Raw genomic sequence first — 13,538 nt, 5'->3', positions numbered from 1 at the left:
AGGGCAGGGTAGGGCAGTGACAGGGCCCTTGCCTTCCAGGCAGGAGACTGAAGACCCTGATTTGTTGATTCTGAGCTGTGTGAGCTTGGGAAAGTAACAAGCTCTCTGAACCCCAGCTTCATCAGTGAAATATAAACAGATATTTCTTCTTCACTAGCCTATGCTGAGAACTGAGAAAAATACAAACTAGGAATGTGCTTTGCAAACTGTATAGTATCCAACCAGAGATTCTTAGCTTTTGAAAAGTCAAAGTGCCCTTAAAAATCAGATCAAGGCCCTCTCCCCTAGGACAGAGATACACACACACACACCTTCCTACTTAGAATGTTAGTGGGATGATAGCTCCCTGAGGCACATCCTTGCATTTCCTAGGAGTTCACGGTTCCCAAACGAATAGCTCTTATTTTAGGCAAACACAAATATCATTACAGCTCTTTTGCTGTTCTCCTTCTATCTTTCTAACCTCTTGTCACCTCTCAAAATCTGCAAAACTCTTGGCAGGGTTAAGGATATTTGTACAAGTCCCAGTAAAACTTGGGGCTTCCCAGGTGGTGCTAGTGGTAAAGAACCTGCTTGCCAATGCAGAAGTTAAGAGATGCAGGTTCAGTTCATCCCTGGGTCGGGAAGATCCCCTGGAGGAGGGCATGGCAACCCACTCCAGTATTCTTGCCTGGAGAATCCGTATGGACAGGGGAGCCTGGCGGGTTACAGTCCATGGGATCGTAAAGTCGGACTAGACAGGACTGAAGCGACTTAATACAGCAAAGTAAAACTACTGCATGAGATTTTTCAGGTTGTGCACACCAGCCTGCAATTCTGACATAGGACCTGGACATTCACACAGTAGCGAATATCTCTAGTGGAAAGAGGGTCTGAGGACTTGATCTGGACCCCAGCCATGCCTCTTCCTAGCACCTGTGACCTTGAGTTAGTCTCTCAACCTCTGTGAGCTTTGGTGCCTTCATCCATAAGATGAGTTTTATAATCTTATCCATTTCACCTTCCTCCTGGTTGCTGTGAAGACGAAATGGGATAATGGATACGGGAGTGTTTTGTAAACTGTGAACCGTCACATACTGTGTGAAGGGTAACTCTTTCCAATGGAGCAAGGAGTCCTGGGGCCCCGAGTTTAGGGCTACTGTGGACAAGAGTCTCTGCATCCTGCACTCACCCTGCAATGTCCTGCCACCTCTTGCAATTCCCATCTATCCCTCAAGGTTGTCTGGGCACCTATGGGACCAGCACCCGTGCCTGCTCCCGAGATCTTCCCCTTCACCTCTAGGACCGTTCAGGTCCAGAAGGAGCTGCCATGTTCTCATGTGATCCCACCTCCTGGCCACAGGGGACTGGTCCAAGGTTGGGCATCTGGCCCAGGACAGGTCAGTCAGCATCTGTCCCCACAACATCCCCATGCCAAGGCTTTTCAAATGAAAGCTGAGAAAGAAGGCCAAGATCTGTAGATGACAGTGGAAGTTGTAGGTTGTCGGTATTTCCCACCATGCAGAGGATGTGGTCTGTGGTGAAGAAGCATGAAGCTGTGCTCAGAGAGAAGCTTAGCAACAGACAGAGAATCCTCATAGCGACTGAATCCCTGGTCCTGGCTGTATCTGAAGTCTCACTGCATGCCATCCCCTCCCGCAAACGGATTGTTCACCCCTCCTTCACATGCAGTAAGCTTCCCTGTTACTTGAACTAGTTTGAGTTCCATTTCTGTCGCTTGCCCCAGCCAATCCTGTGTAAAGTTCTCCCAGATGTGCTTCCACCACTCCTGGCTCATGCCGACCCAAGCAACAAAAAACGAGGTATTCATGCTATTACTGCCGTCTTCCACCATAAGCACAGTGGAAAGAATGTAGGCTTCAGAGTGACTCTGACCTGGGTCCTGATCTGGTGCCACTTATTGGCTCTGTGACCTTAGAAAGGTTCCTAAACATCTCTGGGCCTCACTTTCTTCATCTATAAAATGGGGATGCTAATACTTTCCTTGAAAGGCTTTGTAGGAATCCATAAAATAATGTAGGAGAGTGACTAGCAGATAGCCTGGCACTTGGTAAGTATTCAATAAATGGAGATTTTCTTCTATTTCACACATTTTTCATTTGAGGAAGTGAGGTACCAAGGGGTAAAAAAATTTTTTACATAGAGGGTTAGAATCAATGCTGGTCCTCAAGTCCCTTTGGGCCCAGGCATTGACAAAGCAGCCAAGAAGTTTCCACCCACACATGAAAAGATGTCCAACATTATCAGTCTTCAGGGAAATGCAGAGCAAAACCACGATGAGATATCACTTCACAAGAATGAATGATTGATAGAATAAAAAAGATATAATAATAACAAATGATGATGACAACAAGGAGAAATTGTAACTTTTGTACAGTGCTAGTGGGAATGCAAAATGTTATAGTCACTTTCGAAAACAGTCTGGCAGTTCCTCCAAGGGTTAAATATAGAGTAATCACATATATTGGGGTTCCCTGGTGGCTTAGACGCTAAAGCGTCTGCCCACAATGCGGGAGACCCGGGTTCGATCCCTGAGTCGGGAAGATCCCCTGGAGAAGGAAATGGCAACCCACTCCAGTACTCTTGCCTGGAAAATTCCACGGATGGAGGAGCCTGGTGGGCTACAGTCCAGGGGGTCGCAAAGAGTTGGACACGACTGAGGGACTTCACCTTCACCTTCAATCACATGTATGACCCAGCAATTCTACTCCTAGGTCTAAACCCAAGAGAACTGAAGGCACATGTTCACATAAAAACCTGTATATAAATGTTCACTGTAGCATTACACATAGTAGCCAGAAAAGTGGAAATAAATGTCCATCAGCTGATTAATGAACAAACAAAATGATACACGCTACACATGGGGAACTCTGAAAACATTATGCTAAGTGAAAGAAGCCAAAGGTGACATTCTGTGTGATTCCTCTGGTATGAAATGTCCAGAATAGGCAAACCCATAGAGACAGAAAGTAGATCAGTGGTTTCCAAGATCAGGGAAAGATCAAGGTTTGAAAACAGGAGTGACTACTAATTGGTATAGGATTTCTATCTGAGAAGATGAAAATGTCCTGAGATAGGGAGAGGTGAAGCTGCTCAGCCTTGTGAATATATTAAAAACCATTCAGTCGTCCACTTCAGTTAGGGAATTCTTTGGCATGCAAATGATATCTCAGTTTAAAACAAAAGAAAAGAAAGAAGGCTCAATCCAGGAGACAGCCTCTGTCAGACAGTGTGGCTCCGACATGCCACCCAGAAGTGGTGACTCATGTACTGACCTGCTCCTAGGATAGCTGGAGGTCCTGGTGGCCCCGGGGGTCCTGGTGGCCCAGGGGAACCAGGTGTCCCAAAGCCGGGTGGCCCAGGCAGGCCAGGAGCACCTGGGGGTCCCTGTGGCCCGACAACGGCTTCCCCTTTCTGGCCCTGCACGATAACAGAAGAGAGGAAGCACTATCAGTCACGACAAGCCTGGTCTTTTTGGCAGGACGTTGGTAAGAAGTCCGTAAACTCCCGCTACTGTTATCTTCGTCCTCAATCCCGGGCACAAGCTGGGTGGTGGGAGACTTAAGGAGCAGCGGCCTAGTCGTTTTGTTGAATGACAGGAGAGAAGCCCAGGGAGCCCTGGACTTACAAGGTCCACTGGAGGTCATCTGGTTCAGCCTTGGCATTTCACAGATGGAGAAACAGAGGCCCAGAGAGGGCTGGGGCTTGGCCAAGGTCTCAGAGCAAATGGGCAGCAGAGCTGGGAGGAGAGTCCTGGCCTCCCGGCTTGCTGTGTCTTGCTCCTGGCGCGTTCCAGGCCCCTGACGGTCAATGATCTCGTCATAATCTCATTGGACACATAAACTGAATTTCTTTCTTGTGACCTGGAGGAGCTTCTCATCCTAAGAAGACCAAGCTGACTTAGGGGCTCCTTGTTTGATGAAATTCCAGAAGAATCAAATAGCCACTCTAAAAATATCTTCCTCACCTTTGCTTCTGCCTCTATCATCTGACGTGTCTACCATTAACAACTCTTTGCCTTGAGCAGATTTTCCACCACTGGTGTGAATAAGGCGATGCAGCGGGTGACATGGAAGCTACCTGCATACACAAGGCCTTGGCCAGCTAGCTCCCTTTCCTCCGTGGCCTCGGCCAGGCTCCCCACCGGTTAGCAAGTGTCGGGGAGAGAGGCTGACACCCGAGGCCTGCCTCTAGCCTGTGACTGGGCCTTGCTTCCCAGCTGCCTAGTCACACTGGGAGGTGTGACTCCAGGATTCACTGAGGAAGGGGACGCAGAGGGGTCACTACTCACCACCAGACCTGGGCTGCCTGGCAGGCCCGGTGGCCCCGACACAGGGAAGCCAGGGAAGCCGCTGTTGGAGTCTCCTTTTTCTCCTTTGAGTCCCCTGTCGCCATTTTCCCCCTGGAAGATCATTCAGAGGACACTCAGAAAGAGTCGGATGAGCTAGTCTCTGACTAAGCCTGAGAACTTGGGAACGCAGGCCAGAGGTTCAGAAAGCTCACCTTCCAGCTGCTCAGAAAGTGCCTCAGGTAAGCTGGATCCACAGGAGGGCCTGAAAGAGAAATGCTTCCTAAAATTTGCAGTCAGTCTCAGAGATTCAAACACCAAAGTGCCTAGGAACATGATGAGTACCTAGACGAAATGACCTCATATTGGTTTAGCTGGTAGAGGGGACACAGCTTGGAAATGAGCCCCAGTCCAGGATCTGTGACCCTGTGGGATCCTAGGCTCTTCCCTGGTCCTCTCTGGGGCTTGTTCTGCATATGAAGCTGGAATGATGGGAACTTCTGGTTTCTCCTGACAATGTTCCATCTTGAACAAGCATCACCCATGACTGGGTTTCTCTGGAATGTCACGGAGCTTGCAGGCAGGGTGGTAATGTAATTAGCCTCACTTACTGGCTCTGATGGCTTTCTCAAGAACGAAAATCAAGGGCAATAGCCAGAACGAGAGCTGGGATACCTGGTGGTCCCTGGGGCCCCGGGTCGCCTTTTTCTCCTTTTGAGCCAGGAAGGCCCCAGGATCCTTTTTCTCCTTTAACACCTGCCACCAAATACACACATATTAAAAAAAAAAAAAAAAAAAGATAGTGGAAAAACACCTTCATTCTATATAAGACATTTTTGAGACAGGTTTTGAAATGGAGCCTCTTAAGTCCAATCAACATACAAAAGCTTATTGAGGGTATAAAATCCTTTGCTGTAGGATGGAGAGGCAGAGGTAGGTGCAGTAGACACAATTCCTGACCTTGGGACGCTCTCAGGGAGACAGACACGGTCCGGGTAGCACCAGGCAGGACGTGATACGTACCATCGTCAAGGTGCCAGCAGTGCATCATGGGAGCGCAGCAGAGGCCACAGTGGGCTCCCGCGGATGGCCTCATGCACGCGGACTGAGCCTCGACACCCAGTCAAGCGCTCGGCCCCACATCACGGAAGCCTGGGCAGCACAGCGGTGTAAGGGGGAGGGAGGCAGGTCCCAGGAGTGCCGCAGAGGACAGTTAGGGTGCTAAGGATTCCGCTCACAGCTGGAAGAATGCCAACAGTGTGGTATCCCACTTCCCAGAGGGCTTGTGAGAAGCACTGTTTCTGCAGAACCAGCCTGAGAGCCTTCCCCCCTCCCCAGCTCTTTATCTTGAAGACGGGCTCCGAGGGAGCCTCTTGGGAGTGCGGCGTTGGGAAAAGGAGGCAGTGCCCTTTCCCACCTGGATGAGGGGGTGGACACCAGAGCTCTGAGCTGTTCCCGAGAGAGGATGACCAGCGTGCGCCCACACACAGGGGATCCGACAAAAACAAGCCCAGCGCCACCCGCTCCTCCCCAAGGTCAACCTGGCACCAGAGGAAGGGAGAACCTTGAACTGGATCTGAACAAGAAGCCTCAAACATCCTGGATTTTGTGACCAAATGTGACAAAACCCTGTGACGCTCGACCCCATCAGGGGGACCACCGCCTGCAGGCCAGGGCGACAGAGCCGAGCCAGAGGTCAGGATCAGGGGAAAAATGCGCCTTTCCCTGTTTAAACCGCAAGTGTCCAGACTCCTCAATCGAAACAGGCACCGGTGGTGTGACAGCGTGTGGGGACAGAGGACCAGGGTCACTGCTCGCCTGCAGGCGCCCGTCTCCTGGCCTATCTCCTGTCTGATAAGCTCCCACCGGCCGCAAACATGCTCATGTTTACACACCACTCAGAGCCAGCGTGTCTCACAACGCACTGCGTGTGTACACACCTCAGAGGGAGCTTGTGAAAATGCAGCTTCTGACCCGGCAGGTCTGTGATGAGGCCCAGGGGCCTCCATTCCTAACAAGCTCCAGGAGCGCTGATGCTGCCGGTCCGGAAGCGCTCGCAGGCAAAGGCCTTCTGAGCCGCCAGGGCCTCCCTGCCTTAGCTCTCGGTGCTCTGCACTGTGATGGCTTCTTAAATGGTTTCGCCCAGCAGAGTCTAAGGGCCTGGGTGGCAAGAAGAGCCTGGGATCCATCTGTCTCACCCCAGTGAACGGGACAGCCCCGGGCGAGGAGAAGCCATCGGTGGATGCATCATGAAAAACTAACACACGAATGGAAAAATGGAGTGCTGGCTACTAGCTAGGAGGAATATTATCAGACAAGATGCATAAAATAGGCAGCTGAAGCAAACAGAGGTGCTTCACACGCAAATACACAAGCAAACAGAGGTGCCCTTGGTTCAGCCTTGGTTCAACGACCACCCCTCCCACGATGCAGTCAGACTTTTCAGAGCACCTAGTTTACGCCCAGAACTGGGCAAATGGAAACCACCTCTGCAGAGATAGGAGGGTCAGCAAACATCCCAGAGAAACGTAAGGTGAAGACAGGAGTGTGTACCATGAAAAGTGATGAGTTCTGAATTCCCAGAATATGTGGTACCAACCTAGAAAGAGAGAGAGAAAGCCAAGGTCATACACTGTAAACCCTGTTCTGGTTTTTGTATGCACAGGGAGCTAGTCCCCTGTCCTAGGGGCAAGGGGCAAGGTCATGGAGTTAGGCCTGCCCTGGATATTGGAGTTCCCCAAAGCCCTGAGCGCCCCAGTGCCCCTCAATGCAAAGCATCTCAGGCCTTCAACTGGCAGGTGTAGGGGTGGGGGGTGCAGCCTGTAGCTGAGCGAGGGTGAGATCTACGGGCTAAACGACTCTGCAAAGGGAAAGATAAGTCATGGCAATGTTGGTCTGGACAACCATGAGCACTCTTGGCCTCCTTTCTGATCAGGTAGGACTGACTCATATGAGAGGTCAAGTGATGGTAAGTGATGTACTTAAGTCATGAACCTGGGCCAGCCGTTAGCTATGCTACCAAGTGTAATCAAAGACGAGTACCCAGAACAGGAGTTGATGGTGGTGATAATTAATAAAGAGGAGCTATCATTAGATTGGGGCGCTATTCTGGACTTCCCATTATGTGTCAGGGGTCTGGAGTCCAAGCTTTTCAAGATAATATTCCTTCACAGTTCATCCCCAGATTCCTGCATTTCTTTCTTTCTTTTTTCAATAACAGAGCTATCTGCCACCTTCCTTTTATAAGCCCACCTCCAGCTTTTTCCCAGCTAATATGTGAATCAAAATGATCCCTCTGATCCCAGATCCTCCCATACTTTTGGGTAGAAGGTCACAAGCTCAGGTTGTCACCAACAGAAGATGTGCAGAGGGGACAGGAATCTTCCAGGAAAAACATTTCTAAGTTAAGGACAAAGGCAGCCGTGCCAAGCAAGTATCTTACAGCTGTGCTGATAAAGTTCCTTCACTCCAAGGGGAGCTGTTAATTGTTACGGTGTTAGAAAGGGGATGAAACGAGAAGCAGCCTTTCATCCAGTGAAATGCTGGATGTTAGAGGAGGCATTTCTTATTAAACTGTCCGTTTTGAGAGCTGGTCAAGAAACATCCACACTCAAGCCTGCATGGTGTCCAGCCAGGCAACATGAAATCAAAAACAAATGCTCTTAGCTCATCTCTGGCATTTTTAAAGTAACATCATGACCCCCAGTGGCCATGGTCACTGCAAAGGATCCGAGCACAGGTCACAGTAATTGTGGTAGCATTATACAATACTCTTGAGTTTTCCAAGTTCTGTCCCACGGTCAGTCCATTTGAAGCCTGATATCATGTTTGTTGGGAGCGGCTTTGGGCACCAACTCATAGAGAGACCTTGCCTCTCCAGGCTACGATTCCTTGTCTGTGGTGGGAGGCAGCCATCTCTCAGGTCACCTTACACAGATAGGCCCCTATACAGGGGGGTCCTACCCTCTGCCTTCAGGACCAGAGTTCCCAGGCTCTGGATTGCAGAAACGATTGTTTCAAACTTTAGACGTGGACAGATGTCTGGGCAAACACTCAAACCGTGTCATTTTAAAGCCCTTGACCGAAGTCTCATCACCACCCCTACAGACATGAATTAAGAACCCGCTTCAAAAAACCTTTCTAAATCGTAACTTGCAGGCTCCCGAGAACAGAGGCCACGCCTGTCTAGTTCACCACTGCAGTTCTAGGGCTTCACATGTACTTGGCATTCGTAAATCTTTGATAAATACTTGTTGAGTGAACTATTATGTTCAGTGACTAATGCCTGTGCCTGGGGAGAGGCCCACCCTCCCGGCATGTCCCCACAAAATCTAGACCCTCCTCATATGGATCTAGGGACAGTGCGCTGACCAGAGGGGTGAACAGGCATGTGCCTGACCCCTTGGGGTGCCAAGGGGTGCCAGGGAGCCCGAGCGATGGCCCAGCTGTGTCCTTCCTGTGACCTTGGACAAGTTGGCGAGTTTGTCTGAGTCACAGTTGGTTTTGTCATTACAAAGAGCGAGAGGAAGTCCCTCCTCTCAGCGTTGTGTACTGGGCAGAAACAGGACAGTTAAGAAAGGATAGTTACACGTTTTAGCCTGAAGCTCCCAATGTGAAGATCACTAGTCAGAATTGCCTTTTTATTCTCCTCTGTTTTAAAGTATCTATTCCCCCTTTTTTATACTGCTCCAAGCACGAAGCTAACGCGTCCGCATGAAGATAACAAAAGACCCTGCTTTTTGATTGCAAAGAAACATTGTCCACATGTGTGCCCTTAGAAGCCCTAATATGATTCAGAGCCACCTGCTCACTTGAAGACATCAGAGAGAACACTGACAGAGTGGCTCAAAACAAAAGCTAAAAACTTATCTTCTCTGAGTTGCCTTCTATGCCAAAGCCTGCTCTTTAAGGCCATGAATGTTTGCTACTTACAGGCGTTTTGCAGTGTGGCCGGACTGGAATCGGGAAGACAGCCTGTTGGAAACAAGAATGAGAGGGGGGTTGAGGACACCCAACTCCAGCTCAGGCCAGTAGGGGACCGTTTCCGCTTTCCCAGGAGGTCTCTCTCCCTTCCCACCCCAACTTACTCCTTTGATGTTAATCACAGCTCCCGGTGGTCCTGGGGGGCCTGGAGGACCAGGTAGGCCAGGTGGACCCTGAAGGGGGCAAGAAAGGCCATTCCTGATTTCGGGTTGTTGTAAGCACAGAGGCAGCTGCAGGGTACTCCCCCAGGGTTTGGAGACGAGGAGAGGAGGGTCTTCTAAAGCCAACTAACTCTTCCCACGGGGAGGCCAGCCTCTTCCTGAAGCAGTCTGCCTCTGTGTCCTCACTGCATCTTCACAACAGCAGGGCAAGTATCATTGCTGGTTTACAATGGGAGGCAACGAGGGCCAGAGAGGGGAAGTGACCTGCTAAAGGTCACGCAGCAATTCACAGAAGGATGGAGACTGGAAGCCAGATTCCGACCCGCAGAGCAGTGCTCAGTGGGCACAGAACCCACCACCTCTACCAACGCATCCCCCTGAGGGAGAGGGGGTGGGGTGGGGCCTGGCTGGGATACGGGGCCTGAAAGGGCCCCGCATAAATGTAACGATAAACACCGGTTCCTGTTAGATGGCAGAGTCCATGGCAGAGCCAGGTCGGCCTGGCCGTGAGAGCATGCAGTGCTTTCTCTGCCAGTCCTGGAGCCCAAGCTGCAGCTTCAGCAGACATGGGGGAGGGGAGGCTCTGACCGCAGGTGAGGGGCGCCTGGCCCAGGTGCAGGCTCCACGTGATCACTAGACTGGGAGCACTGGTGAGTGAGTCTGTGCCCGCTGATTCAGCGTCACCTCATTTCTGCAATTCTGGGCATACCAAATTGGAGACCAATTGGAGACCTCCTGGAGACCAGACAGAATCAACAACATACTTCAAGCTGCACTTGCATGTAGCAAAATGGGGGGCCCTCCAACGGGTGACTAACTTCTACGGGCCCTAGTTTCCTTTTGCGTAAAACAAGGACTCTGCAGAGTGTCTCTCAGGAGAGCTATTATCAAGACTGAGATCCTGTCCTCAAAAGCACCAGTAAACACTGGCTTCCGTATCACAGATGCGGGACACTGCGGATGTCCCAGGGTCTGCCATCTTGTGAGGCTCTGCGTACGCAGCTGACTGAGCTTCTATGTTCTCTCAACGCTCACCAGCCCCACCCCAGCTACACCAGTGACCTGTGAAATCCCCAGGAAGGTGTAATCCAGGAAAGACACGATATAACTCGAGTCAGAACACCTGGGACTTGAAGCCAGACTTCTCGAGGATTCCCAGACCGTGTTCTCCCACCCTCCCCTCTGGATGAGGAAGTTATGCTCCACTGTGGTGGATCTGGTGCAGGACCCCCGAGAACGAGCCTGAGGACAGGGCTGGGCTGCGGCTCTTTGGAAGGGGCGGCGGGGGAAGAGGAACGCTCCTGAGCGCTCTGTCTGCCCGCTGGGACCTGGCGCCCGGCCAGTCCCCCTCCCGACCCTGGCCCTGGGTGCTGTGGGGCTGGGCCTCTGGTGCGGCACTCACCGGGATCATGACCCCTCGATCTCCTTTGGCGCCTTTGAGGCCATTCAGTCCTGGGCGACCCTGAAACCCAGGAGAGAGGCCTCAGTAAACCCACAGGCCAGCCTGGCCCACATGTCCTTCCCCCACCTGCAGTCTGAGGAGCTCGGATACCTACAGGTCGCCCAGGGAGGCCAAATTCTCCTTTGTGTCCTGGTGGTCCTTTGGGTCCCTGGAGGCAAAGTAAATGCCAGATTAGAAAGAGAAAAATACTGTATGATGTCACTTATATGTGGAATCTAAAAGAGCCAAAATGGTAAAAAACAACAGTGTAAAAAGGAGGTTACGGGGCAGGAGGGTGGGGGAACAGGAGAGGTCTGGCTTAAGGTACAGACTTGCAACTAGTACAGCTAGGTCCTGGAGAGCTAACGACGCACAATACAGGGAATACAACGCTGTATTATAATCCTCAGACTCGCTAAGAGCCGAGATCTTCACTCCAGCCACAAACAGAAATGATAATTACGTGATGTGAGAGAGCGGCTGTCTCTACAATGGCAATCACATTACAATATATAAACATATCAAATAAACAGGCACACCTTAAATGTGCACAGTGCTGTATGCCACATATATTTCAATTAAAAAAGGAACAAGTGAACAGAAACTGAAAGGCCAGGGAGATGGGGGGTGTCCAGCCTACCTCTGTGGGCAGTGGTGACAATGAACCACTGCTAGGAGGATGGAGGACAAGAACCTACGAGGTGTCCACCTGCCTGGCTCCTTGGCCGCTGGTCTCTCTGAGTTCAGCTGGACCCACTTGCTCCATCCCTCCTACAGGCTCTCCCCCATCGCAGACACGGGACCCAACCCTCTCAAGCCAGGCAGGAATAACAAGGAAACAAGAGGTCAGGAGCCTCAGGCCTCAGCTCCCAGGGAGCTGTGTGCTGGACCAGCTCAGAACATGGACCTTTGCTTTCAGTCTTACGTCCCAGGGCTCTCCATACCCCCTTGCTGGAATAATCCAGCCCAGCCCCACACCTTACGTCAGCCCAGTCCAATAATCTGCTCCAGGATTTGGTTCCTGCCTTGCTCCCACCTGTCCCTAATGACCAGAGTCTTGGCCTGGCATCCCAGCTCTCCAGATGAGCCCCTGCCCATGGACCCCATTCCAGTGCTGGCTTTCCGAGTCCGCTTGCTCCCAGAGACACTGCTCCACCCTCCTGCAGGAGCCTTCCTGCCTTCCAGTGCCTGGATGCATACAATGCAAGATCTCCTCCTAGGACAGGCTCTATGTCCAGTGGACACAGCTGGGTCTCTCCTGCCTCCCAGGGAATGACTGGTTTAACCCTGGGGCCTATCAAGCCACTTCTTTCTGCTCTAATAACATGTTCATCCATGCCCTGAAAAAATGGCAAATAGACTGTGTTGAGACAGGCTATGGATGCAAAGTACTCAGTTGTGTCTGACTCTTTGCAACCCTATGGACTGTAGCCCGCCAGGCTCCTCTGTCCATGGGATTCTCCAGGCAAGAATACTGCAGTGGGTTGCCATGCCCCCTCCAGAGGATCTTCTTGACCCAAGGATGGAATGCAAGTCTCTTATGTCTCCTGCATTGGCAGGTGGGTTCTTTACCACTAGCACCATTTGGGAAGCCCTAGTAAGTGGTTAACCAGTGGTTAATACAAAACTCTCCCAGTCTGCCCTAGCCTGCAGCTAGGACCAAGGACACCTCTCCAGGGCATCCATTCTGCCTGACTTAAGGGACCAAACTTCCAGATATTCAAGCTGGATTTAGAAAAGGCAGAGGAACCAGAGATCAAATTGCCAACATCCATTGAATCATTGAAAAATCAAGAGTTCCAGAGAAACATCTACTTCTGCTTTATTGACTACGCCAAAGCCTTTGACTGTGTGGATCACAACAAACTGTGGAAAATTCTTCAAGAGATGGGAATACCAGACTACCTTACCTGCCTCCTGAGAAATCTATATGCAAGTCAAGAAGCAACAGTTAGAACTGGACATGGAACAACAGACTGGTTCCAAATAGGGAAAGGAGTACGTCAAGGCTGTATATTGTCACCCTTCTTATTTAACTTAAATGCAGAGTACGTCATGAGAAACACTGGGCTGGAGGAAGCACAAGCTGGAATCAAGATTGCCGGGAGAAACATCAATAACCTCAGATATGCAGATGACACCACCCTTATGGCAGAAAGTGAAGAAGAAGTAAAGAGCCTCTTGATGAAAGTGAAAGAGGAGAGTGAAAAAGTTGGCTTAAAACTCAACATTCAGAAAACTAAGATCATGGCATCCTGTCTCATCACATCATGGCAAATAGATGGGGAAACAATGGAAATAGTGACAGACTTAATTTTTTGAGGCTCCAAAATCACTGCAGATGGTGACTGCAGCCATGAAATCAAAAGATGCTTTCTCCTTGGAAGAAAAACTATGACCAACCTAGACAGCATATTAAAAAGCAGAGACATTACTTTGCCAACAGAAGTCTGTCTAGGCAAAGCTATGGTTTTTCCAGTAGTCATGTATGGATGTGAGTTGGACTATAAAGAAAGCTGAATGCTGAAGAATTGATGCTTTTGAACTGTGGTGTTGGAGAAGACTCTTGAGAGTCCCTTGGACTGCAAGGAGATCCAACCAGTCCATCCTAAAGGAAATCAGTCCTGAATATTCACTGGAAGGACTGATGCTAAAATTCCTGATG

At 50.5% G+C, this 13,538-nt stretch overlaps 1 protein-coding gene across 3 annotated transcripts in view; it reads right to left on the bottom strand.

Moving 5' to 3' along the window:
* Positions 1 to 13,538, bottom strand: part of COL15A1 (collagen type XV alpha 1 chain) — a 101,285-nt gene that overhangs the window by 9,264 nt on the left and 78,483 nt on the right. For all 3 annotated transcript variants that reach the window (XM_061132938.1, XM_061132937.1, XM_061132939.1), the window contains 9 exons: positions 10,989 to 11,042; positions 10,835 to 10,894; positions 9,376 to 9,444; positions 9,221 to 9,262; positions 6,842 to 6,887; positions 4,964 to 5,044; positions 4,504 to 4,553; positions 4,292 to 4,402; positions 3,276 to 3,420 (listed from right to left, as the gene is read on the bottom strand). In XM_061132938.1, coding sequence (XP_060988921.1) covers positions 3,276 to 3,420; positions 4,292 to 4,402; positions 4,504 to 4,553; positions 4,964 to 5,044; positions 6,842 to 6,887; positions 9,221 to 9,262; positions 9,376 to 9,444; positions 10,835 to 10,894; positions 10,989 to 11,042 — 658 coding nt within the window. The remainder of the gene's footprint in view (positions 1 to 3,275; positions 3,421 to 4,291; positions 4,403 to 4,503; positions 4,554 to 4,963; positions 5,045 to 6,841; positions 6,888 to 9,220; positions 9,263 to 9,375; positions 9,445 to 10,834; positions 10,895 to 10,988; positions 11,043 to 13,538) is intronic.

Source organism: Dama dama, chromosome 29, assembly GCF_033118175.1.
Source record: "Dama dama isolate Ldn47 chromosome 29, ASM3311817v1, whole genome shotgun sequence".
Taxonomy (NCBI): domain Eukaryota; kingdom Metazoa; phylum Chordata; class Mammalia; order Artiodactyla; family Cervidae; genus Dama; species Dama dama.
The sequence above is the reverse complement of the archived record's forward strand: the minus strand, read 5'-3'. Positions and strand labels throughout refer to the sequence as shown.